Here is a 27,720-nt window from a genome sequence, read left to right on the forward strand (position 1 = left end):
CACAGCTTGAAGCCCTGAGACTGAGGCATGGGATGCGGGGTGGGGGGAAGAGGAAACCACCAATGTAAACTTAAATAACTATACTACTAACTAACTACAACTATACAAACTATTTACAGATAGAGAAGAAAAGAGTCCACTAGGGAATCACTAGCAAACGCAAAGAGGAGCATCTCCAACAACCATCACTGGCGGTAAGAAGGAGCTGAAGAGGTGGTGGGTCAGCAGGGAAATACATACACCACCATGAAGGCACCATTCCAGGGGGGGCCACAGCCAACCCGACAGGTAGTGCTAGGGAAAAACCTTCCGACGATTGTGCACACAGTGCGCACACACCTACTTGGAATGGACATAAGCAATCACTAGAGGAAGAACACAAAGAACTATTGCGCACATGTGGGCCAACGGACACTGTTTCCAGACAGGCACATGGCACACATGCCCACTCACGTGTGGACTATACCTGGGGACCAGCACTTGAAGAATCTGAAGGGTCTGAGAAGTCATCAGAACCACAACAGCTCTGTTTATACTCATCTATAACAGTATCCTTGTCCTCTTCAATTAACAAATAGATTAATCTAACATTACAAGTCATTTCAATTGTAACAGGTTAGCACATACTTATTTTCAGCACTGAAAATTATTGCTTGATGAGGTGTGGAAGGAAACCTTCTCTCATTAGTGTGGCAGCTGGGGCTAAATGCTTTACCTTGAAAGTGACTGCTCACAAAAGTCTCATTGCCATCCCTCTGTTCTAGCACCCCTATAGGAGATATTTTTCAGAGTCTTTCTTTAAAGAGTCTATCACTCTCCCTCACAACCTTATTGCTCTCTAGGAAAAAGACAACTACTCTCAATGACCCCTTGGTTTTGGATAGCCACAACAGAAGTCTGTGATATGACCACACAGATCAATCTTCCCCTGCCAGTGGCTGTAAATGTTCACTCTGGCATGCTCCCAATCCCCTGCTAGCTCAGTGAGTGAGGAACTGCACTAGAGACTCAAAGGGTCTGGCTACACTACATGTACAACTGTGTTTTTGTAACCAATACATGACAAATTCATCTGACCTGGTTACAAATACACAAAGCTGTGCTCACACAGCAGCTCTTTTCACAACAACAATCATGTGTTTGTGCATTCACCCCACCAGACTTCCTGACTCTATCAGTATGTTCTGGGAATATCTGGGAAGCTCTCCCATAGTACATAGGGTGCAATTCACACTGGGTTGCCCTATGACACAGAGAACTGTAAGGAAGGTGCAGCCACAAAAGGTCATACCACAGTTAAGGGACAGCGTATACACCGCAAAAGGGGGGAGGAGGGGGGGAGAACCTCTCGCAAAATGGTTACGAGAGGACAACCACCTGCCAGCTAAACTACTTGTCAGGGCAAAATCCTGTTAGTTGCCATGGTTACTAAGTACTGGCCATGTGCCTGTAGTAATAAGCCAGGTTTACAGCTCACTCAGCTGCTATACCGTTAAAATGTCTGTTAAAAGTTGTAGTGTAGACACACTTATTCACATAACACACGGCTTCATTACTAACCTGTTTCTTATCTACCTTTGTCCATGCTGACAACAATTATTACTTTAAAGATTAGAATAAGTAACTGTCTAATTCTTTACTTAAATAATATAATCAGGTCTGTTGGATGATCTACTGAGGCATCTACCTGTAATAAGAATCAGCACCAAAACAGTAATTATGTATACATAAGGCTATATTTTAGTCACGGGTATTTTTAGTAGAAGTCATGGGCAGTAAACAAAAATTCAGGGCCCATGACCTGTCCATGACTTGTACTATATAACCCTAACTAAAACTTGGGTTGGGGGTGCTCTGCAGGGCTGGCCTCGGGTGTGTCGCGGGTGCTGCAGGGGAGGGGCAGTGGCCCGGGACCACCACTGGTGCTGCGGGGGTTGGGGCGGGGCTGGCAGGCGGCTCCACGCACTGCTCCCATCACGAGCACTGGTTCCACAGCTCCCATTGGCTGGGAACTGCAGCCAATGGGAGCTGCGGGGGCGGTGCCTGCAGGCAGGGGCAGCACACAGAGGCCCCTCCGCCTAGGAGCTCCAGAGACATGCTGGCCGCTTCAGGGGAGTGCCCAGAGGTAAGCGCCGCCCCCTCCCACACCCGCAAGCCCCCTTCCACACCCAAACTACTTCTGCTGCGGGGGCAGGGGGGGGAGGTAGAGGAGAGCGCAGTGGCCAGAGACTGCCCCAGCAGCAGACAGTGCAGCTGCCCGAGCAACCCTGGAGCCAGCCACACCATCCGCTGCAGAAGTCACGGAGGTCACAGAACGTCATGAAATCCGTGACAGACACGCAGCCTTATTTATACAATATCATAAATTTGCACTGTGCTTTACAAAACTGAAATGGAGTGTCAGTGCAGAGGAACTTACAACATAAGATAAGGACGAGAGGTGACAAACACAGAGATTGAGGGACACAGTGATGATGAAGGTGATAACAATATCATGTGGTCATTTACAGGATTCATGCATCTGTAGGGCTTTTTAAAAACATGTCATTTTTAGATTGTAGTCCATAAACTTCCTTGAAGTCATGCACTTTGAGGATATTTTTTTCTTTTTAAAGAGACTGTTTATATTTCTGTTTCTGATCTCTACAGTCAAAAAAGACCTATTTTGTACCAAAACTTAGATTCTCATATGTCCAGGTCAGTCATGATGACAATAAATAGCTGACAGGTAGACTACAACCTAGATACTGAAAACAGACAGACTAGAACACGTTAGTTACAATGAAGAACATCATAACCAACCGCTGACATGGGTGTGATGCACTGAGACTGCACTGTTGCTCTTGTGCCACCATTGTGTCATTGTACATTTATGTCTGTTCTTTATGCACAGATTCACATGCAGAGCTACAGAAGGGGTTTGAGAAGCACATCTGGAACAGGGGCAGTTCCAATGGTTGCTGCATTATATCGTGTTACTATAGCTGCACTCAGAAGTACCACTATCGTTCAAGAGTAGCTGATGCCTCATGGATAACCTTGAAAAAAAACCATTCTACCCCTGAAACATACTTCTGGTTATATATTATTAAATGCAATAAAATAAGTTAATATAACTTTAAGCAGGACCAGTTAAAAGTCAGAAAGTGTAAAAATTAAGATTCTGATAGCAGTATTTACTTGGTTTTGTTGCCCAGACTGTATGTTTACAGGATCCATTCTATCCTACCAAAAGAACAGGGTTATGCTACACATTCAATTAGAAAAACAGGAAAAGAAAACATATACATATGTTCAATGTGGCCAAGTTAATACTGTTTTTGGAAGTGCTGGACCATTTCCTGACTTTTCTGTTATTTAAACTGTGCAATATTAATGACACATTAATGACTCTTTTGAAAGATTTAATTTTTTTCTCTTCCCTTTAACAAAAACGATCTGTGCTTTTATGCTGGTATGTAGTTTCAGTTTGGCTTTGAAGTTCACGCCTCTCTGAAGCCAATGAAGGAAGGGAGGGTGAGTTCCCACTTTTGCTGCTGCTGCTGTTTTGCCTGTCAAGAGTTTTTGAGCTGGGCAGCTGTATATCTGTTTACTTTGTGAAGACTCTTTGCACTGGGTTAAAAAAATGCAAGCCCCAAATGTGTAGTATTTTGCAAAATGCAGCCAAACTCAAGAGACTAAATTTTCAGGATATGCCTATAATTTTAAACTTTTTCCTCTCCATGAAGGTAAGGATTCTTTTGGTAGGGGGGACTTGAGATGGAGGGAAGCAAGAATTTGCTGTGTATTATTTTTCAAGTTAAATGCTAACAGTCAATTTCATGCAGATTGTTTTCATATTTATCAATCTCTACAACAGCACTTACAAACGAATATTTTTACAGTGTTTAACGTGCCCAGAACTCCAAAAATTTTGCACAGATTTGGTTCAAACTTTCAAATAAAAATTCACCTCCAAAGAAAAATCAAGCATGGAAAACATTACCAGGAAAGGCTTCAGAAAAGGTGAGAGTTCTGAAAAGCACTCTCACGTAGAAAGACTTTAAATGAGAAGTGTTTTTCAACTTTATAACCGTCTCTGTTAGTGGCACCTACAATATTTGTTTCATTACAACAGAACATTTGCCTGAAAACAGAGTAATAGTTTCCGCAGAGTACTTCTACACGTAATGCTTGTTCATGAATCCTCTGTGGTATCATGTATGGTCGTGTCACATACAGGTGGATCACTTCATTTGGGAGAAAAGTAGCAAGGATATGTGCAGTCTTTAGAAACTAAGTGCTTGTATTTCCACTGGATTCATCATAGGTCTAAGCAAAAGCCAACGGGTGCTGCTTGTGGCTGTCTAGATTAGGAAAAAAGATGTTTTTTAAAATTATATCAGCTAACCTGTTTTAATTAGTCTTTAAACACCACTAAGCACTTGGTGTATGACAGGGCTTAACACCCTTAAAATATGCTAACTGGTTACGGTCAATTCTAGACTCTTCTCATGCTTGACCATGACTTCTTAACATTTTTAAAGGTTTTACATCTTGCCTACAGTAGGTACCAAGAAATATTTTAAAATGTGATCACTAGTATGTTTTTAAAAGCACCTCCTTCTCCTAGTGCAGACAAGGCCCATATGAAATGCAAAACACTCATAACCACTTGGAATAGACATAGTAAGTCCCCAGATCAGGAAGCTTGAGATCTGAATTATGATCCCTTTAATGCCAGTCCACAGACAGGGTCCTTATGTATTCTGTGATTTAAAAACCAAAACTACCAACATTGTTAGCGATTTCATTGCTGTTCATTTTTAGTAGAAATCTCCTGCCTCCTATGCCTCCACAGGTACCAGAAGCCCCAAGTCTTCACTCTCTGGCTAATGAAAGTGCCAGCTTTCTTGACAGCTTCTATGATGCAGTTATTAGTTATCTAAACAAAAAAAATAATCCTTGACATTTTGAAAACTTGAGGTGTGGGGGACAGCATAAAATAAATTGAATATCACAACAAACAAATGGGGTTATTACACGGATTATATTATTCATTATCATATTTGATTTAAATTGTTGAGACTTTTTAATGTCCTATAAAGTACACAGATCCTTGCCCAGAGTTTTTCCAAGAGACTGTAAAGCCAACACCCAACTCCATTTTCATTCTTATTAAAAATACTTAATAAAATTCAACCAAACACTTGAGCAAGAAAACTGCTCCACTGAAATTGTTTGGACAGCTGGAAAAAAAAAACTGTTTGAAGTTTGACTTTTAGCCAAACACGAATAACCTCCCAACCCACACGGAAGTCTAGAAGCTAGAAAATCATGTAGTGATAACTTCAGAAAGATGAATGGACATGCATTTATTTTAAGAACCATCTTTGACCACCTATAACCAGGTCCTCCCTTCAAGGGTCACACTTGAGCACTTTGGGACAGTTATAAACTTATTTATAAATCTATTTTGTCCACAATAAAAGCAATCAAAAACAGTGCAGTCAGTACAGAGTACAATACACAAAAAGATATACATACCTATACTGGAGGTATAATCGGTGGCTCCAAAGATCAACTCTGGTGCCCTGTAGTACCGAGAGCAGATGTATGAGACATTAGGTTCTCCGCGAACCAGCTGCTTTGCACTAGACAGAAGCAAAACAGAGATCTTCAGTGACAGAAGATTTTACCACACTTCAGCATAGGCAAACTTAGTTTTATTTCTCTCTCCCCCCACCCCCATTTCCAAACTACTTCTGTATTGATGCTGTAACATTACATCCCATATTCTTCATAGAAATATTGTTATGGTATGAATATGGTATAACTAAGATGTTTTATGCAAGATGGCTCACGTAAGATATCATTGGAGAATGCGATTATCCAATTTATATGCTTGTGTCATTTCTGTACCTAAAGTTAGGAATATGGACTACGTAACAATTACAACCGGGTGTGTATTGGGAAGACACCCACCAGATAACAGGCCACCAGATTTGATGGGCCATTAGGAAGAAACAATAAGACACTAATCTCTCTCCTTCCTGGGAGGCGTCCTGGGACACAGCTGTGACCCTACTAGGTCAGGTAGTCTTGTCACCGGATACTAAACATGATCTTGGACTTCTTGTAACTTTCCACTAAAAGGAGAGGGGGATCAAGTATGGGAAACAAAAGATCCCGCCTTATGTAAATCTTATTTAAGGGTGGGGAGGAAGGCAAATGGGACTCTCCTCCGTTGCCTACCCAAGAAGAAGGACTGCTGAAGAAACTGAAGGGACAAAGAAACTAACCTGAAGGGAAAGGCAGGGGTCAAGTCTGTAAGAAGAAATAACTGGAACTCTAAGCTACAGAAACTCTGCACCCTAAGTCAACATTTAGAGTGAGCAATTACATTTTGTAACCTGTTTCTTTAGTGAATCAAGCTTACTTTGCATGTTTTGTTTTATTTTCTTAGTAATCTGCTTTGTTCTGTTTGCTATCCCTTAATCATTTATAATCTGCCTTTTATAGTTAATAAAATTTGTTTTGTTTATTATTAAACCCAGGTTATGTAATTTCTAACCGGGGGGACAAGAAGTAGTGCATATCTCTCTTCACACTGACGAAGAGGGTGAAATTTTATGAGCTTGCGCTGTGCAGATTTTTCTATACAGTGCAAGACAGTATTATTTTGGGTTTATCTCCCAAAATGGGTGTGCATGTGAGTGCTGGGTGAGTCCTCTCACACAGAGCTGACTTCAGTCTGTGTCTGCAGTGGGGTATTGCCCTACCTGTGTGCATGTGTTGCAAGAGGCCGGAGAGCCAAATTCAGCAAAGCAGGGAGAGGGAACCCAGGCTGGTCGAGCAGGAGAGGCTCAATGAAACCCCAGTACATCAGGTGGCATCCCGGAAGGAGGGGACTAATCCGTCATAGATGCATGTGACAAAGTCTTTTTTTTTTTTTACTGTCAAATCAATTCAACCCAACAGCCAGTTACCTTATGATAACACATTGGCCATGCCAAAGGACATCCTGAGCACAATCCAGTGGACAAATAGGTTCATATTCCTGAATAACACTCTACTACTTTGCTGGGTGCAAAGATTTATTTACAGAGGATAAAGGCTGGACAGAGTACGGTTCAGTCAAATTTAGTCAGCTGTTGAGGTTCAAAACCCCCTACCACTCACTCAAACCTAAATATCACCTTTCTTTATGACCACATCAGCATTCCTTTGGTTCTATACTGCTTAGGAAGGCATGGTAGGTTATTTTTATTTTTTGTACTGGGACGAATAGGAGAAAGAGCAGGCTGCAGGCACCTGAAAGTGGGCTCTGCCCTAACTTAACATTAAGGCTTTGTCTGCATTGCACAATGCCCGCCTGGGCCCTAAACTACCGTAGAATTGCCTCTGCCAAAGCAGCAGTCACCTCAGGTAATATCCCCTCACCGAAGAAAATGAAGGAACTCAAGAAGTTTAATTTGCAACATCAGGCAATGAACGTATCTATTCTATTGTCTACTGTACTCCCACAGCTTTAGCTGCTATAGATGGAAAACATTATATGGGGTGGGCAGTAGAAGCAAAGTGTGAACCACAGTAGCTTTTAGAAGATATAAGAACGGCCATACTGGGTCAGACCAAAGGTCCATCTAGTCCAGTATCCTGTTTTCCGACAGTGGCCAATGCCAGGTACTTCAGAGGGAATGAACAGAACAGGTAATCATCAAATGATCTATCCCCTGTTGCCCATTCCCAGCTTCTGGCAAACAGAGGCTAGTGCTATCTACACTTCAGTATAATCATGGTTTTGTAACCAGTTTGTACCACACAGCTGAAATGATTACAACACACACAGCTGCGCTATGTCCACAGCATCTTTTTGTACAACACAACCATATATAAAATCAAGGGACAATAGGAGAAGCTCAGATCCAAATGAAGATTCCTGCACATGGCAGGGCACTAAGTTACTACTATGGCTGCTCCAGTTGCTCTAAAGGCACATCAATGTAATTCATACTAACCATTTAGATTCTAAATAAAAGGGTTTTGCAAAATTAAATAAGTAGAAATGTAAACTTCCAAAGCCATGTTTTCAACATATACTGAAACATTGTGCATTTTGTGTTTCACTGGATATTTGACCACTCTCGTCCTAGATGCAAATCTAGGGATTTATCTTCTCCCTTCCCAACTCATCCCCTAGTTTTCTCTATCTTTAATTCTCCTTCTGCAGTCTTCTGGACAGTATGAAACCCCAATGTACATTCTTGAGAGAAGATTCACTCCAGGTTTCAGAAATTAGCCCAATCTAACAAAGAGCTTCTATTGAATGCTCCTGATTACTTTGCTTTTAAATGATAGCAATATGGGTTAATTGGTGTGGGGCTTTTTCTGGAGGGGGGCAGACAAGACATTTAGTATCTGTCAAAATCTAAAAGTAGCATTCTCCCTGTTTTGCCTTCAGGTCATTGATTCCTTCTCCTTTGGTGTTAGCGTCATGTATTGTAATCTTTTAAAAAGATTTTTGTGTCTCAAACATGTGAGTTAGACTTGAACATGCACTTTGAGTTGGATCATCATCATTCAAAAAAGCAATGCAGCTTAAAGAGTTGGTAATCTGATGCTGTCCATATGCTGTGGAAGCAATTCAAATCAAAAGCTCAGTTTCACTGAAAACCCCCCAAAAAAATCCCAGAATATTTAGTCTCTCTCATTTAACCTGATCGGAAACTCCCATTTTTTCCATGGAGCATCCTATGTAGCTAAATAGTGGTTTTTTACAGGCAAAATTAAAGTAAGTTTTGCCGTCTATCATTCTTATTTTACCAATCTCCTGTTACAATCTCAGGGAGAAGATTCCTGAAGGAACCACCGGGCATGAATCTATAGCACTTCAAACAACCGAAGTTCCAATTTACAGTGGCCAAGCTCGTTTAGCAACAACTGCTCTGGTGACATCTCTTACACACACACTCTCCCAGTTAACTTCAGTCTACTACAGCTAAAGGGCATTTTGGGGAAGGGACTCACAGAGAAAGGAAGTGGATTCCTGACTTCTACCAGTGATCTTGCCCATATAAAGAGATTTACAGCTTTAAGCATCTAGTGACAATTCTACTCTATGGATACCAGAAAAAGAATGTGACTTTAGATCGGTGGTTCTCAAACTTTTAACAGCCCGCGAACCCCTTTCGCTAAATTGTGAAATTTCGTGAACCCCCTCCTAAAAGTGAATATTTCCAGGGATTTAAGTTTAAAATTTCCTCCGCACTCCGTGGGGCTCCTGCTGCTGGACCCCCGTCAACTGAGCTCGGGCTGCAGGTCCCACTGACCGCCGGGGCTGCTAGCCCCAACTGCCCGGCCCCACTCTCCCTGTGGCTCGGGCTGCCAGCCCCACACAGAGCGCTGGGGTTCGGGCAGCCGACTCCCACGCTGACGGGGGCAGGGCTCGGGCTGCCAGCCCAAACTGCCCAGACCTGCTCCCCCTGGGGCTCGGGCTGCCAGCCCCACGCAGAGCATTGGGGTTCGTGCTGCCAGCTCCCCCACTTGGGCTGCCAGCCCCAACTGCCCAGCCCCGCTCTCCCTGGGGCTCGGGCTGTCTGCCCTGCAACCAGGTCCCACCTGCTTCCTCCAATGCCCAGGGTCCTCTGGCCGCCATTAGTGAAATTTTTCTGGTGAACCCCCAGTAACGTTCTGCGAACCCCCAGGGGTTCGCAAACCCCAGTTTGGGAACCACTGCTTTAGACAAAAGCCTTGTAAATCCCAGTATCTAAGACCCTTCATTAAAAGTCTATTATCTCTGGCTGACTAAGTCCTTTGGTATTTGAAACACTATACTAATTGGTATAAACAAACATACATATTCAAGAAGTACTGGATTAGCATTATATTTTTCTATTGAGGTTATTGTATCACACCCATCATTCAATAGTTAAACTCGGATAGCTGTTCTTTCTTAGCCACTATATTTTCTCTACACATCTGTATACTATTTTCTTAAAACATACCTATACAATTTCTTCTTTTGATTTTTTAATTCCCCTTCTTCTGAATCCTCTTGCATTCACGCAATCCCTTTCTCTCTCTGAGTTAATTATATATACACACACGCGCGCGCGCGCGAAGAAAGCCTCTGTGCTCACCCTTTCCCAGCTAGAAGGGAACCCTATCTAGATTATGTCTTACGTAATATAAAAAGTCTCTGTGACGAATTAAGTCATGGTTCTCTTCAGATAAATTAGTTTTAACCAGGCTTTGGAATACAAAGAGCTTGTCTGCACTAGAAAAACACTGCTGGCATAGCTACACTGGCAAGCCCTTCTAGTGTAGAGACAGTTTATACTAGCATAAAAGTGATTCTGTAGAACCCAAAGAGACATACGGTATACTGGCACCTTTATACAGACATAAGTGTGTCTACATCAGGGCTTATACTGGCATAATTATAACAAAAAAATCACATCCTTAAGTAATTTAGCCATGCCAGTATAAGTGTTACATGTACTGTAGACCAGGCCAAAGAGACAGACTTACCTTCCAAAGTCACAGAGTTTTAGGACAGCTGTATCAGGGTCCAGCAAGAGGTTCTGTGGTTTTATATCCCGATGGCAGATTCCAAAGGAATGGATATAGGCTAAACTCCGGAACAGCTGATACATGTACAACTGGAACACAAACAGACAATGTATAATGTACGACTTCCTAATGACACAGTGTGTGGTGGGGGGGGGGACAGGGAGGGGGAAAGGAAAATGGGAGAGAGATTAGCATGCTAAAAACCCTACATAGTAAACAAGAGTGAATTCTACAGCTCACCAATGGAAAAAAAAAACCATCTAGATAAAATTTAAAGCAATGTTGGCAAGACGGTTAAGGCCTAAAAGTTGGACTTCACTTTTCTTCCCTTCCACACAACCTCAGCACTTCTTTGTTCAAGTCAGTGTAATTTGTTATGGAAGTATTCCTTGACCTTTCAAAAACAAAAGGTTTTATTCGTAAAGAATATTCAATGACAGCAGTCCAGCATTCACAAGCTGGACTTGTGACAAGGAATGATGGCTGACAGAGAGCAAAAAAACACACAGCAAATAAAAGTACTTCCATGTCAGATTTCTCAAGTCCTATCTATATTAGGTGAAGAGCCATTGTGACACATTCTTGAATGGAACCCTTCAGCTTGCTACACTGGTACAACTTCGTGCATCCACACACAACACCCACACCAAGCAACGTTCTAGTGTTGGTTGTCCTAGCAGTCTGCATTGCCTAGAATGGTCTTTAGATCAAATCTAGAGGAATGAGTAAAATCTAGATATTTTGAAACTGTCCCAAAGTCCTTGCTCCCAGCAATGGCACCAAGCACTATGAAAATGAACGTTGGTTACTTGTAAATGACGTTCTTCAAGACACATGCTACATATTCATGAGATGCACTAGCCACGTACAGCTCAGATGGTGGAACCTAGCTAGAAATGCCTTCTGGAGCGTGGAGCCTCTTGGAGCTCTGGCCACCTCAGTTCCTTCCCACCACCTCCTCTGGTCCAGGTTATAATTAAGACTCCCAAAGAAGAGGGGAAGGTGAGTTGGGGGTGTGAATATGCAGAGTCCCACTTCAAAGAATTTTGGTTACAAGTAACTTTAATTTTTCCTTTGAGTGGCCTCTACATACTCCTTTATGAAAGGGATTCTCTGAGACGGCTGTAACAGTGGGGTTTTTCCTGGTATATCCTGAAATAGACTTCTGAAGAGAGTACACATGCAAAGGATGGCAATGACTAGATGATCATTTGATGGGCCTTATTAACCAATCATCGAGATACAGGAATACAAATTCCTTTTTTTTCTTAGGTGAGCTGCCACTGCCAATAGACATTTAATAAATGCCATGAGACAGGAGAAAGTTCAAATGGAAGGCCCATGTACTGAAAATAGTCCTCTCTCCACTGTGAATCAAAAGTACTTCTGATATACATGACTTCCAGCAATGTGAAAGTAGGCATCTTTCAAATCAATGGCTGAAAACCAATCTTTTGGAGAAAGGGAGGGTATGACAGAACTAGGGTTAACATATGGAAATGGAACTTCTTGAGAGATGTATTGAGTTTCCTAAGGTCTAGAATCAGTCAAAGGCCTCCATCTTTCTTGGGGATTATTAAATACCTTGCATAAAATCCTGTGCACCTTGAATCTCCCTGGTACCTCTTCTACAGCTCCCATTTTGAGCAGAGCCAGAACCTCGTTTTTTAACAGGTTTTTGTGAGAGAGGCTCCTTAACAAACAGGGAGGGTGAGTTGGAAGACGCGAGGTATTCAAATAGAACTGAATACCCAGTGTGGATGAGTTCTAAAATTCACCTGTCCATAGTTATAGAAGTCCAACAGTAGAAATATTAATAAAGTAGCTCGCTGAAGAGGGAAAAGTAAGCAGTTGGTCAAGATTTGATTGCAGTCCTTATGAAATGCCTCAAACTTCTGGGCTAAGGTTCAACACCATAGCTGCCAAAGATGTTTGCTTACCTTTTGCCCTTTTTTTGAAGTTTCTTCTCCTCTGCTGGAAAGACTGTTGAGGAAGGTATTGCTGTTGGTAATATCATCTCCTTTGTACTAGAAAAAAAGGGAAGATGGCCATGAAGGAAGCTATCTTTGGTACCTAAACATGGTAGTCCTGGTCTTCTCTGGGCTTGCTAATCAACATCCAAAGGTCTTGCTGCATAATTTGTTTTCTTCATCTTCTTCAGAAAGTCATTAGTCTTGGTCCTGAATAGGCCTTCTCTTTCAAAGGGAAAATCTTCTATATCAGCTTTAGTTTCTCAGGGTAGTCTAGAAAATTTGAGCGAGACATATCATCCAAGAGGAATTGCAGATGCTACAGTTTTAGCTGTCTAATGTGAAGAATCAAAAGATGCTTGCAATGCATGCTTTACTAGTACTTGCTGGTTCTCTGTAACAAAACCATTAGCAAGTTTCTTTTGTTCATCTGGCATAGCCTTTTAGGAAAGGCTGACATTTTCTTCCAAAGACAGTATTGGTAATGTGCCATAAAAATTTGGTAGTTCACAACCCTTATGCTCTACACGGAAGAGAAAACTGTTCTTCCTGGTTCATCCATCATCATTTTGTGTTTATCCAAGCGAGTAAAATAAACTGAACCACTCTTAGATCTTTAAACAGCTGCTTCCACTACTAAGGAATCTGGCACCAGGAGAGTATGAAAAAGAAATTCCCTCCTGGGTAAATGATATAAACTAAGCTAATATCTGAAAGGCTGCTTTCTCCTTTGATGGAGACGTGACAGCGTAGACACCTAGGTTCTCTTCAGGAGATATCAGATTGTCAGTTTCAGGATATAATTCTTTAAACTCCTGAAGGGTGATCTGTTCCTCTACATCAGACAAAGAATCATGCTTAAGAGAGACTGATCTCCTTTCCTATGTGATATCAATAGATCCTGTATCTTTAGTTCTGTAGGGCCTGGTTCCAATGATGCTGGTGACTGAAGGTGTCCACTATACCCTTAGTGCTGCAGATCTGGTTAGTAAGATGGAGTTGACCAATAAGACTATCTCTGTGCCATGGGAGCATTTTCCAATCAGGCCAGTAGTCCATATTTGGGTCCAATTCATAATACGACCCCACTACGGGGGTTCTCTGAGAAAGGTTGAGAGCCCAATCATTTTCTCTTTAATGGTGGACAGAACAAAGACGGCACCGGCCACTCAGACACAACCAGGAGCCAAGAGGAGATAGTAGTGGACCCAATATAGGAAAGAAACCTACTGGGGAACCCAATGCTGTTTTAGGGGGATGGAAGAGGAGAAGACATTTGTTGTTCTTTTACCCTTCTGTTCCCTACTACAGTCAAATCTAGAGAGAGGAGTTCCTTCTCTTCTGTAGTTCTTCTCTCTCTAAATTTGATTGAGGCGGCGGCATTGGAGCAGAATGATGGGTTTGTGCCAGTACCGTCAGAGAAGGTTGGGTAAGGGAATCGGAACAGATACTTGGATCCGATACTAACTTTTTCTGCCTCTTTTTGTCTTGATAAGTGAATCTTTGGATCCTTCGATTTTCCTACTGGATCAAAGTCTCTGGCAACCAGAGCAACAACTGGATTTGGTGTCACAGCTGCGTGTTTCTTAGCTCTACTTCCAGAGTCTTTACACAATGGTCCTCTACTTGACTCCAATGTAGTAGGATCCGAGGAGCTTCTCGTTCATGGACTGGCTCTCCTCACAGAGGCTGTGACGGATGGCCATCTCACTGACAGTTCTCTCCGTAGATTTCTGATACGTAGGTTTATGTCATCGACTCATCCTTCGATGTGTCCAGTGCCAAGACTGGTGTATATCACTTCTTGGAACCGACCATATTACCCAATCTGGCAGGTAGAGCTGCAATCACTTCCTCGAAGGCAATTACTTGTTGTCCATTCTGTCTCTTCCTCTATACTCTCAGGGTAAAGATGTTGCAGATGGAGTACCTGGAGGGTGAAGGTCCCTCATTAAGGCAGGCAAGACAGTGTATGAGCATCCAAAGCTAGAAAGACTGAAGAGCAGAATCCACATTGTTTAAAGCTTTATTTGTTTTAATTTTCGGATCTGCCATCAGGTCTTAGTACAGACCTAAAGCTTATGAATGCTATGCTATCTAACACAAAAAATGCTAATTAAAGTAAAACCAGTAACTGTATCTAAAACTAGCATTTCGTAACTAACTGTGCATTATCTAAGAGAAAGATCCAAACATGAGGTCTGGGTAGGTTCCTACTTTATCACAGTTGCACAGAGTTGGATGGAACTAAGAGAGCTAACACACCGCACCCCTTTTACAGTCTCATCCATACAGTGTGGAAAGTATGGCAAGAGGAGTGCATGAGCACTCAAATGGACACCATTAGCAAGGTCCTAACATTTGAGCTACACATGGCTGGTGCATCAGGAGTGGGCATATGCAGGAGCCACTTGAAGGAGAAAAGGTGCTTCAGGAGTCCCAGAATGCATTGGTGCAATTGTGACAGTAGGATGTACTGTGTGAGGAAGTGCCAAAATGGTTCTGCTTAGAAACATACTCGTGACAAAGAGCACTGGGCCATTGCAAAAAAACAAGGATGGGAAAACCCATCATTTAATGCAGAGAATGTTCCTCAATGCCCTCCATGCATTGGGTAAACACACCCTAACGGTGTGTTATAAATACTGAGGATTGCACACACTGTTAAACAGTCCTGTATGTGTCCTTCATTTTACTACTCGGAGCGGATCACCAAGGTATCATGGTGTTTACAAACAAAATTTGCACTTCTTTAACCAACCTCCTTTTACTCTCCACAGTTTCATTCAATGATGCCACAACTGCTAGTGTGGCAGTGAATCACATCCACTAGACTGAGACCTGAATAAGGCACAAACAAGAAATGCAGCTGTAAGGGACAAAGTTTTTCCATGTAAATATGTATGCAATCCTGGTGATCAGCAGCAATGGAAAAATAAACTAGACCAGGAGAGCTTAACAGAGTGTTAGCAAAATATTCTTGTTGGTTAAAGTTTGTGTGAGTGGAACTGTGGTATTTTGAAGGTGAACTAAAAATCTCATCATTATTTTTTGGGGGGGAGACAGAATGGTGCAGGTAAAGGCATTGTCAAGGTTCAGTTTGAATTGCACAGCCTCTAATTACAACATCAATTTTTACTCTTACTGGTAACATACAATTAATCTAGGCCAGAAGTAGCTGAGCAGCCATTTCTCCTCATTCCATAGGACAGCAGGTTCATTTTCAACTGTTGGGATCTCTCTACATATCTCAGATGGTTAGGAGACAGGGAGGAGAGAAGGGGAGACTGAGTTTTTCAATTTAACACTGAATTTACTGGACACCCAGCCACAAGTAAAATACAATTACCACCCTAAATTGGTCTCTTTTGCTTCTACTCTCTCGCTGCCTGTCCCAATCACAGTTCTGAGATTTGGTCCAATACATCCAGAGGGAAATTTTAAAGACCATCCCTCTCTGGTTTTACTTTTAACCTCTAGAACAATTCCCTGCTGTACCCCACTTCCAGTGTTTCTTGTATGCTGTCTTTCCACCAGTCAGTTGAGCTGTGTCCCAACATCCCCACCTCCCTCCACCCAGAGTTTTGGGTGGAAGAAGGTGATCACAGTCACCACTGCTTGGAGTGACTTCACTTGGAGTGGGAACAACTAAGCACACTAAACAGAAGTATCCACTCTTCCCCTACTCAAAACTCTAGTCCAGGGTCGGCAACCTGCGGCACATGTGCCAAAGGCGGCATGGGAGCTGATTTTTAGTGGCACTCTGCTGCCAGCCAGGGTTCTGCCACTGGCCCCGCTCAGCCCGCTGCCTGCCTAGATGAACGGAACCGTGGGCTGGCAGTGGGCTGAGCGGGGCTGGTGGCCGGGACCCTGGCTGGCAGGGGCCGGTGGACGGAACCCCAGACCAGCAGCGGGCTGAGTGGCTCAGCCCGCTGCTGGACTGGGGTTCCCATCTGCTGGCCCCTGCCAGCCGGAGTCCAGGTTCAAGTTAGTTTTTGTTATTTTATAGCACCCCAGATACACCATTAGGAGATGTTAACTTTAAAATGCAATAATTACAAACAAGTCAATTTTGTTGTCTGAATTTCCCTTTATAAATATACAAGCATTTTGTAAGTTTTCTCCAAAAAGTCTAAGAGTTCTTTATTACCTGATGAGTCAAAAACTGGTATATACAAAATTTAGTATGACAACCTTTATCTCAGAATACAACTGGATGCAATTTGTATTTTTTGTTGTTGTTGTTGTCGTCATTTTACATTACTACTTTCTTGTCTTCCATATTATATAATGTTAGAAGCTGTATCATAGAATCCTAAGACTGGAAGAGGCCTCAAGAAGTCATCTAGTCCAGTCCCCTGCACTCATGACAGGACTAAATTTATCTAGACCATCCCTGACAGGTGTTTGTCCAACCTGCTCTTAAAAATCTCCAATGATGGAGACTCCACAATCTCCCTAGGCAATTTATTCCAGTGGTTAACTACCCTGAGAGGTGGAAAGTTTTTCCTAATGTTCAACCTAAACCTCCCTTGCTGCAATTTAAGCCCATTGCTTCTTGTCTTATCCTCAGAGGTTAAGGAGAACAATTTTTATGCTTCCTCCTTGTAGCAACCTTTTATGTACTTGAAAACTTATGTCCTCTCTCAGTCTTCTCTTCTCCAGACTAAACAAATCCATTTTTTCAATCTTCCCTCATAGGTTATGTTTTCTAGACCTTTAATAATTTTTATTGCTCTTCTCGACTTTCTCCAATTTGTCCACATCTTTCCTGAAATGTGGCACCCAGAACTGGACACAATTCTCCAGTTGAGGCCTAATCAGCGCAGGGTAGAGCAGAAGGATTACTTCTTGTGTCTTGCTTACATACTCTGGCTAATACATCCCAGAATGATGTTTGATTTTTTTTTTTTTTTTTTTTTTTTGCAACAGTGTTACACTGTTGATTCAGATTTAGCTTGTGAAGCACTATGAACCCCAGATCCCTCTCTCTGCTGTACTCCTTCTTCGGCAGTCATTTCCCATTTTGTATGTGTGCAACTGATTGTTCCTTACTAAGTGGAGTAAAGTATGTTATACTTTATATGTATAATTTTAGTATATACCTCCACTGCCAGAATTCACATTGTGGACAACTCCGAAGAGGCTTAACCGTTTCTTTGACTTATTTGGTAATAAAACTGACACTACCCTACCTTGCTAAGTTATCCTTTCAATCAAATCAATAAAAATCTACAGATAGATGTAATCTGACTTTCTTCTTGCCTTTGAGATATCTTTGAGGTAAATTAGTAAGTGTTCCTGACATCAAGACAATATTCTTTATCAATAGTAGGATGAAAAGAAAAGCCTGTGGTGTCAGAAAAAGAGTATAAAAACAGTCCACAGGTCTAGAAGGAATGACAGTGCCCACAGCTCCCAAAATGGTCATTTCCCCAGCAGGAGAATTTACCAAGGCCTTGATACCACTTCGCTTCTCACAGGATAGAAGGTGCTCAGGTAAAACCAGCTTCCCCAGAGTGTGTATGTAGAAAAGCCATGAGCTTTTAAACTTATAAGAACCTTTAAGCAGGATATGATCTTATTGTAATTGCAAACACCTGAAAATGTTTAATAGCATAAGAACCAATTACTGGGCAAACTCTGGAGGGCATACAGTTAAATTGTATACATACTACTTCAACAACAGCTCAGATACACTGATTTGTCTCTGGGACAAAACATTGCTGCTGGGTTATCATTTCTCCTAAATGTAGGAGTCTAAACAGCAGCACAGAGTGTTGCTGAAACTTGCTACCTTAAATTTTTTATATACACAGTAAGGCTCCAACAATTTCCTCTTATAATCATTTCTTCTTATAATCATTTTTTATAATTTCCTCTTATAATCATTTTTATAGATTTCGCTGCCTTGAAATAAACCCTTCACTGTTTAATCTACCCTGCAGTTTAGTGTGAGAATTTAAAGTTCAGGTTAGGGGAAACTAACAACAATTAGAAATGCTGTGTTACAGCAAACTTCCTATTTCAATTTATAATTATAATTTCTTACCTTGACATAGATCATAGGGAGTGTCTGTTTGGCCCGGCTATAATGTCTGGCAACTCTGTATACTGTTTCAGGAACGTAGTCCAGCACCAAGTTGAGGTACACCTCGTCTTTCTGGAAAAGAGAACAGAAGAAACAATTAGGAAAAGATTCAAAACAGGGGAGTGCAAGAACAGTATTCAAGGCAGCTGTCAGCTTAAGAAATATGTTAGCTTGCAAGGTTCTAAGGTTTTAACAAAGGTTATGTCTACACTCCGAAAGTGCATTATGTTAGAAAACATGCTGACATTTTTTAAGTGAATGCAATGTTAAACATGAGTTGTCTATTACTGCTAAATTATACTCAATATCATGCTAATCAAAACAGATTAGTTAACACGTTTTCTAACATGAGGCATTTTCCCAGTGCAGGTGAGGCCAAACAGATCAATGAGCACTCTGCCCATTCAAGTCTCCATTGGGGGGAAATTATATCTTCAATCTCACACTTTTTACAATTGCCAACTTCAAATTCCTTGACACACCCTACTTAATTACTTATCAATAAAAAAGTTTTTTTTTTTTAAATTCCAGCATATTTGAGAAAGGTTAATCTGATCCTGTTGAAATGGTAACATTGCTATAAATATCTTGAGGAGTAAAGAGATTTTTCTTTTAATCTAACAAAAATCCTAAGCATAATACAAGAGAGCAAGAACAAAGCTTCAAGCATGGTGTTTAACATTTTGAGCTTGTCAGTTTCAGAGAGATCTGTAACCTAATTTCAAACCTCACACTGAGGTGGGAGAGGGATGAAAATCTGTGACCTCACATAAGGGGTCTTGATTTTAACTCTTGCCCTCCTTAAATTATTCATGTTAAAAGAGGAATTAAATAAAATGAGACATCACATTCACACAGTGCTTAGTTTAACTAGAAATTAGCCAGAAACAGTCAACATGGATTCACCAAGGGCAAATCATGCCTAACCAACCTGACTGCCTTCTATGATGAGATAACTGGCTCTGTGGATATGGGGAAAGCAGTGGACATGATGTATCTTGACTTTAGCAAACCTTTTGATACAGTCTCCCACAGTATTCTTGCCAGCAAATTAAAAAAGTATGGACTGGATTAATGGACTATAAGGTGGATAGAAAGCTGGCTAGATAGTGGGGCTCAATGGGTAGTGATCTATAGCTCAATGTCTAGTTGGCAGCCGGTATTAAGCGGAGTGCCCCAGGGGTAGTTCCTGAGGCTGGTTTTGTTCAACATCTTCATTAATGATCTGGATGATAGGATGGATTGCACCCTCAGCAAGTTCGTGGATGACACTAAACTGGGGGGAGAGGTAGATATGCTGGACATTAGGGATAGGGTCCAGAGTGATCTAGACAAATTGGAGGATTGGGCTAAGAGAAATCTGATGAGGTTCAACAAGGACAAGTGCAGAGTCCTGCACATAGGACGGAAGAATCCCATGCACTGCTACAGGCTGGGGACCGACTGGCTAAGCAGCAGTTCTGCAGAAAAGGACCTTGGGATTACAGTGGATGAGAAGCTGGATATGAGTCAACAGTGTGCCCTTGTTGCCAAGAAGGCAAACGGCATATTGGGCTGCTTTAGTAGGAGCATGGCCAGCAGATCAAGGGATGTGATTATTCCCCTCTATTCGGCACTGGTGATGCAACATCTGGAGTACTGCATCCAGTTTTGGAATCCCCACTACAGAAAGGATGTGGACAAATAGGAGCGAGTCCAGCTGAGGTCAATGAAAATTATTAGGGGGCTGAGGCACATGATTTATGAGGAGAGGCTGAAGGAACAGGGATTATTTATTCTGCAGAAGAAAAGAGTGAGGGGGGATTTGATAGCAGCCTTCAACTACTTGAAGGGGGGTTCCAAAGAGGCTGGAGCTAGGCTGTTCTCAGTGGTGGCAGATGACTGAACAAGGAGAAATGGTCTCAAGTTGCAGTGGGGGAGGTTTAGGTTGAATATTAGGAAAAAACTATTTCACTAGGAGGGTGGTGAAACACTGGAATGCGTTATCTAAGGAGGTGGTGGAGTCCCCTTCCTTAGAAGTTTTTAAGGTCAGGCTTGACAAAGCCCTGGCTGGGATAATTTAGTTGGGGTTGGTCTCACTTTGAGCAGGGGGTTGGGACTAGCTGACCTCCTGATGTCTCTTCCAACCCGATTTTTCTATGATTCAGCTGCTCATTTTCAGAGGCAAAAATTGGCCCTGTAAGTCTCAAGTACTCTGATATATCCTTCCCACCCTATTCTGAAACTCAGAATTGTATGACAGGTTTCAGAGTAGCAGCTGTGTTAGTCTGTATCCACAAAAAGAAAAGGAGTACCTGTGGCACCTTAGAGACTAACACTTTTATTAGAGCATAATCTTTTGTGATATACATTTCCAACTATACAAATTGAGAATAATTAATAGTTAATTTTCAAAAAAATAAAAACAGACAGAAGAGAAAGGAGTCAAGATTTTCTATGTTTGGTACCCAAAACTATAGAGATATCTATAGAAAAAGATGACAGATTTCCATGACACTTAGAGAGGCCTCATGTGGATGGAAATGGAGCACAGTACTCCCAGACTTCAGCTGGGACTCTTGTCACTTGTGGGTCCTCTGGCTATACTTTTTAATTAATACCTCCCAATTTGAAAGAAAACCTCTGGATGCACTTGCAGTAGTCATTTAATCACAATTGTCCTAGTCTTAAATGCTGTGACTTAATTAGCCAATTAGCGTGCACAGCCTGTTGTGCTTCTCTCATAGCTCACTGAATTATTTAAGCTGTCTCTACTCTGTGCACGCAAACAGCAGTGACCTCCAGTGAATAAAGAAAACATGGAGAATTTTTGACAGGACACATAACATACGCACATTATGTGTACACGAAAAATGTGGAGAATTTCTGGATATTAGCATTTCACAAACTCAGAGGTGGGTCAGTGTCATTACTTGAGGGCAAACATAAGTACTTTAAGGGGCATTTTGAGAGCATTTACTGGTACCGCTTAACCTAAAGACGAGCCACCCTGCAAATTGCTAAGGCCTTGTTTACATTAGTCTTCTCTCCCAGAAATAAGTCATACTTTTGCTACCACTGGTTAAGTTCTACTGATGGTAGTGCCAACATAGAAAAGGTTCCAATTTTGTTTTTGCTTTTTAAGAACAGTAGTGTGTCTTTTATATCTGCTATGTTCAGAATGATTCAATTTGAAGCTAAGTACCAGTCATAGCCTCAGAAAGCCTACCTACATTAGCATTCTCACTATTGCTACCACAGGTAGCAACAACAGGACTTTTTGTAGTCAGGATATACATTTTCTATATAAATATAAAATTCAGTGTGACATTCAAATTTATACATACTTGATAAGAAGGCCTTGTACCTCAAGGGAGAAATTTCAAATCTCATAAGTAAATAATTCTAATAGCCGCATTATAGATATAGCCTTCTGAATATGCAATATAATTTATTTTTAATGAGCGGGTGTGTGCAGTTATATAGGACACTTGTACCTTGGAGAAAAAAAAATCATGCTAGCAGTAAGCTACAGCACAAAGTACACTATCATCATCAGGGTTGGTTACAATTATTTTTTACTCTGAGACTCAAGAGCTCAGTGTCCCCAAAAACAAAAAGGGAGAGGTTGGAGAGGTACACAAAATAATGAAAAGAAAGGAAACCTGGCACTCCCATTTATGCTCTCTGCATATACAAGAATAAATGAGAATAAAATGAAAAATGTAAAGAAAAAGTTTAAAATTAATAAACACTTTTCATGCTGTATATAATTAACCTGTGGAATTCACTGCCACAAGACAAAGTCCAACAACTTTGTGATACAGACCTCATTTACAACCTTTCATTTGTGATTTATTTTGTTTTCATTCTGATTTTTATTTTCTGCTCTGCCAGATGTAGGATTGTAATTCCATAGCAAGGGTTCCATTCCCATGAGTACAAAGCTCAGATCACCAGAATCCGGGGACAGTTTTAGACGCTCAAGTCAATATTTGCATGTTTTCATTTTATTTACTACTTAGATTCCTGTCACAAATCCAAACCTGCAAACCTGCTTCTACTGTTGCTCTCTCTCTCGTTTTCTCTGATGTTAACACCCTGTTCTCTCTTTTCCCACCCCTTCTTCTTCCTTCATCGTCCCGGAAACCTCCCCACCTGTTTTTGCAGCCTTTTTTTGCTGCCAAAATGACTTGTACCTATCCTTTGGCTCTTATCTCTTCCTGTAGTGTTGGTTTTGAGAATGAGGAAGGATGCCCTAGCCTATTGGTCAAACCTCAATTCTCACAGGTGTAGTGTCACGCCTATCCATACATTTGATCCATTTTTGTGAGTTCCTCCCCCCACCCCAAAAAAAAGCAGTGTGATCAGCCTTATTCAAAAATCTATAAATTATATTTTACATACTACTGTTCCTATGTAAACGTTCACACACATACACATCTAGACTAACTGGCAAACATACAGTTTATATCTATACATTCAGAGCTTTGGACCCTTAATTTACTGATGTGAAAGCAGCCCTGAAGTTTATGGAATTTTTTAATCTTATACAGCCTACTATTCTTTCTCTCCTACCACAACCAAGTGCACAACGCAAGTAATTTTTTCATCAGCTAAAGATGAGTCAACTATTCTGAACTAGCTCTCCTTGCAGATACCATGACGTGAATCTCATACATCACTCACTATACTGTTGTAATACTGTTCATTATCCCTTCTTTACAAACATAAAAATAGGGCCAAAGAAATCCACCAGTTCTCTGAATTCTCCTTTAGGAGATTTGCTATGAGCTAGAAAGTGACATGACTGAAAAGCTCTCTTCCTAGATGATGTAACCTGGTTTGTTTGTCTCTTGCATTCTCTAAACAAAACAATTTACTGTGAAACAAGTGTGTTGCATAAGGGAACTGACTATTTTAAAGGGTTTGCCAGTTGGGGGCAATTACTCAAGGATCATGAATGGTTCCTGTCTTTCCATTACCAGAAACCCTCTTCATTCCTCATGTGACCCACTTCCACACTACCATTCAACATCACTGGCCTGGGGAAGCAGAAGAGAGAAAGCAGATCAGTTAGGAGAACATGTTTGTGGGGGTCTGTCAGAGATCCAGCAGGGTCCAGAGCAGCTGGAATCACATTTATATCTTTCTGTATTTGTCACTAGCTTTCTGACCATTTTCTCTTTAATCATCGATCTCACCCAGGTTTTAATTTTTTATTGTTTTGATTTCTTTAAGATGTCATCTTTGGACATCTAGGTTTTTTGCATTTGGGCTCTGAACCTCTAATTGCATCAGGCATTAAAGACCTTGCTTTCTGCCACTTGGCAAATAATCCCTCCCCAGACTGGTTCAAAACATTCAGATCAGCCAACAAAGCAAAATAACTATGGCCTTGTTGCTGAACCAGTCTGCAATGCTCAAGAATTGTCAATTCAGACAAAATCATCATGTCAGTCAATTAAAATGTTTTTAAATATTATATATATACATAAACTCACACACACACACACACACCTCTCACTCACTATGAGCCTCCCCATTATGGAAGTGTGGGAAAGAGAAAGCTCCAAAAGCCAAAATATTTTAACAGCTTACTTTTTCATTTTTTTTGTCTCAGAAATCAGAGCTGAAATAGGCCTGTAAGAGTCAAAACTCTGGCATCTGTGTAGCTGCTGTATTATTTAAATGTGTGCACAGAGAGCTAGGGAAATGAAATGCTGCAGCTTTTCACACTCCCTAAAGATGCTGGGAGGTCACAAGCTAAACCCTCCATTCAAGCCTATCTGTCCTTCACCATACAGAAAAAAAAAACCTAGTGTTGGAAATACCACCGAGCTGGCCATCACTACTGCCAATATGAGCCAACAAGTTGTGGGATGTAGGGATTCAATCCTCCTGGATCATTCCTGTACAGAATGAAGGTCAAACATCTCCTCCCTGTCCCTCACCTGCCAAAACACCAAGCAACATGGGGATTTTTGTATAAGCCTCACTTTTTTTTTTTTCAGCAGGGGGGGAGCAATTTGTATTAAATACTACAGCAACCGGGTAATGTCGTTAATGAGGCTGTAGGGACACCACCTTGGAACCACCATTTCCCATATGCGTTTACTATAGATAAAAACAAGATAATGGAAGTGCTAGAGTTCACTTGTCAAAGTGACTAAGATTCAGCACAAACTGGAAATGAACTACAGGGTCTGCTCCCCTTGAGGAATACTTCATCGTTCAGACCGGAAAGCTCCAATGCTCTTTCAATTCTGTCAATAATTTATCTAGTTATCTGCAAGAATTTCTTCCAGTCACTAGTAGCATGATAGAGACAGCTTCAGAAAACTATATTGGACATCTTCTCTTTCTTTCTTGGCTGATAGTGTGCACACTGGTGACAGATATGGCACACTGGAGAGAGGAGAACACTAAGCATACCCATCTGTAGTTCCCCTTTCCAGACAATTCATGAAGCGAGCATACCTTCCACCATGTCATCTGCTGGGGGAGGAGGACAGCTAAAACCATCAGTTAAGAGAATGAAAGGCTAATGATACCAACTCTAGCAGTAGATGTAAAACCAAGAAGAGAATTTGTTTTCCCTACTGAAGTTATTACCAGTGTTTGTAAAGTATAAAGCACTTTGGAACAAGGAAGTTTGGCTGTGCAGGAAAACAGAGCAGCTAGGGTGTTCAAATGGTACATTTTCTGTATTGTATTAAAGATGTGTGATGTTTTTTCAAAGGTATTATATACACTAACACATACTATTGATAGAGGGGAGTTGGAACACTGTAATATAGGTCAGGCTCTGTTCAGAAATTCCCAAAGGATGTTTAACTTAATCCGAGCAGCCGGACACAGGCAGGAGTCTCAGTTTAACATTTCAGCTGGATTAGGCTTTCTTTAAGAGTGCATCACCTCCCTGTAGCAACACAGTGTGAGTATTAGAAAAAAGTCCCCATTATCTGAGTGTGACATTTGAACTCCAGGAAATTCAAACCCAACAATAAAAGTGTTACTAGCTGGACCAATCTGACTTACCTAAAAACATACAGTTCAAAATCATAAGTTCATTGCCCTAGAAACCAGCAAAAAATATAACACGTCCTCTTTGCAGATTTGTTTCACTTTTGTATTTCCCACACCACATCCTATCAAGTTATAAGAAGCCACGGCTTCCTCCATTGTACCAAGGTGAGATACTGCCCAAAAAACATGGCCGCAGGCCATATATACTGCTACCAGGCAAAAACTTTTGCACTGCTTTTAAGAAAGAGCAAACATTTGAGAAATGTAGCTTCCCTACTCAAAGCATCTAGTAGCCATTATCTTCTAGAGGAGTTTGGGAGTTGAAAAACTGTAACTGGTTTTATTTGTATGAAGGAATGGTGACATCCAGTGGCCACATGAGCATGCTTTTACTTGCAATTCACAGCTTCCAGGTATTTCAAAGCAGAGCTGGAACAGAGTTCTAGAACAGTGGCTTTCAAACTTTTTTTCTGGTGACCCAGTTAAAGAAAATTGTTGATGCCCGTGACCCAGCGGAGCTGGGGCTGAGGGGTTTGGGGTGTGGGAGGGGCTCAGGGCTGGAGCAGAGGGCTGAGGGGGTGGGGCTGGGGATAAGGGTTTGGGGTGCAGGGGGACTCTGGGTTTGGGGGCTCAGGGCTGGGGCAGGGAGTGCAGGAGGGGGGCCAGGGCTCTAGCCTGGGGGTGTAGGCTCTTGGCTGGGGCTGAGGGGTTTGGGGTGCAGGAGGGGGCTTGGGTTTGGGAGGGCTCAGGGCTGGGGAAGGGGATTGGGGTGCAGATGGGGGTCAGGGCTCTGGATTGGGGTGCAGGCTCTCGGATGGGGCCAGGGATGTGCAGTTTGGGGTGCTGGAAGAGGCTCCAGGTTTGGGGGGGGCTCAGGCATGGGACTGTGGCACAGGGTTGTGGTGCGGGCTTACCTCACATGGCTCCCGGTCAGCAGCACAGTGGGGGTGCTAAGGCAGGCTTCCTGCCTGTCCTGGCACCGTGGACCACACTGCGCACTGGAAGCGGCCAGCAGCAGGTCCAGCTCCTAGGCGGAGGCGCACAAGCAGCTCAAGACAGCTCTCACCCACAGGCACCCCCGCCCAACTCCCATTGGCCAATGGGAGTGCAGAGCTGGTGCTCGGGGCAAGGGCGGCACGCAGAGCTCCATGGCCCCCCTGGCTGGGAGCTGGACCTGCTGCTGGCTGCTTCCGGGGGCGGGGCAGCACAGTGTTAGAACAGGTAGGGACTAGCAGCACGGCCAACGGGACTTTTACTGGCCTGGTCGGCGGTGCTGACCGGAGCCGCCACGACCCAGTGCCTGACATTCCGCGACCCAGTACTGGGTTTCGACCCACGGTTTGAAAACCACGGTTCTAGAACAAAGATATATGGTGAATGTGTGCACAAGCACCACATCACCCCTAGTTCTACAGTGTACTTAGTACAAATTCTCTTCTATCTCTGAAATTATTTTTGGATCAACTAGGTGACTTTTAATGCTCAGGGAAATATTCACCCACACTAGTAGCACTGCAGATACTAGACAAATTCCTCCTCACCACTCTCCCAGTCCTCAGAGCTGAATTGCAGAACTCCCAGCTATCACAGTCTTCCACTGCCACCTTGCTCTGCCAATCCTCCTCAACTTGACCTGTAACCCACCTTTATTTTAGTCTTAGACAACACCTGGTGTTGAAACTGCCTACTGATAAATCTGAGATGATTTTGTAACAGGCTTATGTCCAGTGGGAGCTAAATCAAGTCCTCTACATTAGCTTATGATCTAAGCCAAGTTTGATGAAGGACTGGTCACTGTGTCAAAAATTTCTGTAGCTCTTAACTTTGAATGAGTCTGGATTACTGGGTGGTGTATTCAGGCAGGTATAGCAATGCTGCCTTTCTCCATTCATAGACACAGCCTAGTATTTCATATAATTTTCCACATAATATATATTTTTTGTAGAAAACAGATTGTAACAAAAAAACCCCAAAAAACTCATTCATGAAGACTGTCCATGAATTCCTGCCTGCTCAAAGAGTTTACTTTAGACTTGCAAAATTCTTTAATCCCTCAACTATTGGGGAGTGATTAAAGAATCCCTGGGACGATGAACC

The 27,720-nt window shown here is 42.0% G+C and overlaps 1 protein-coding gene across 5 annotated transcripts in view; it reads right to left on the reverse strand.

Moving 5' to 3' along the window:
• GSK3B (glycogen synthase kinase 3 beta) overlaps positions 1-27,720 on the reverse strand; it is a 268,723-nt gene that overhangs the window by 102,209 nt on the left and 138,794 nt on the right. For all 5 annotated transcript variants that reach the window (XM_084635608.1, XM_084635606.1, XM_084635609.1 and 2 more), the window contains exons 4-6: positions 18,577-18,687; positions 10,513-10,643; positions 5,527-5,633 (exon numbers count right to left, since the gene is read on the reverse strand). In XM_084635608.1, coding sequence (XP_084491734.1) covers positions 5,527-5,633; positions 10,513-10,643; positions 18,577-18,687 — 349 coding nt within the window. The remainder of the gene's footprint in view (positions 1-5,526; positions 5,634-10,512; positions 10,644-18,576; positions 18,688-27,720) is intronic.

Source organism: Lepidochelys olivacea, assembly GCF_965140295.1.
Source record: "Lepidochelys olivacea isolate rLepOli2 genome assembly, chromosome: 1".
Lineage (NCBI taxonomy): Eukaryota > Metazoa > Chordata > Testudines > Cheloniidae > Lepidochelys > Lepidochelys olivacea.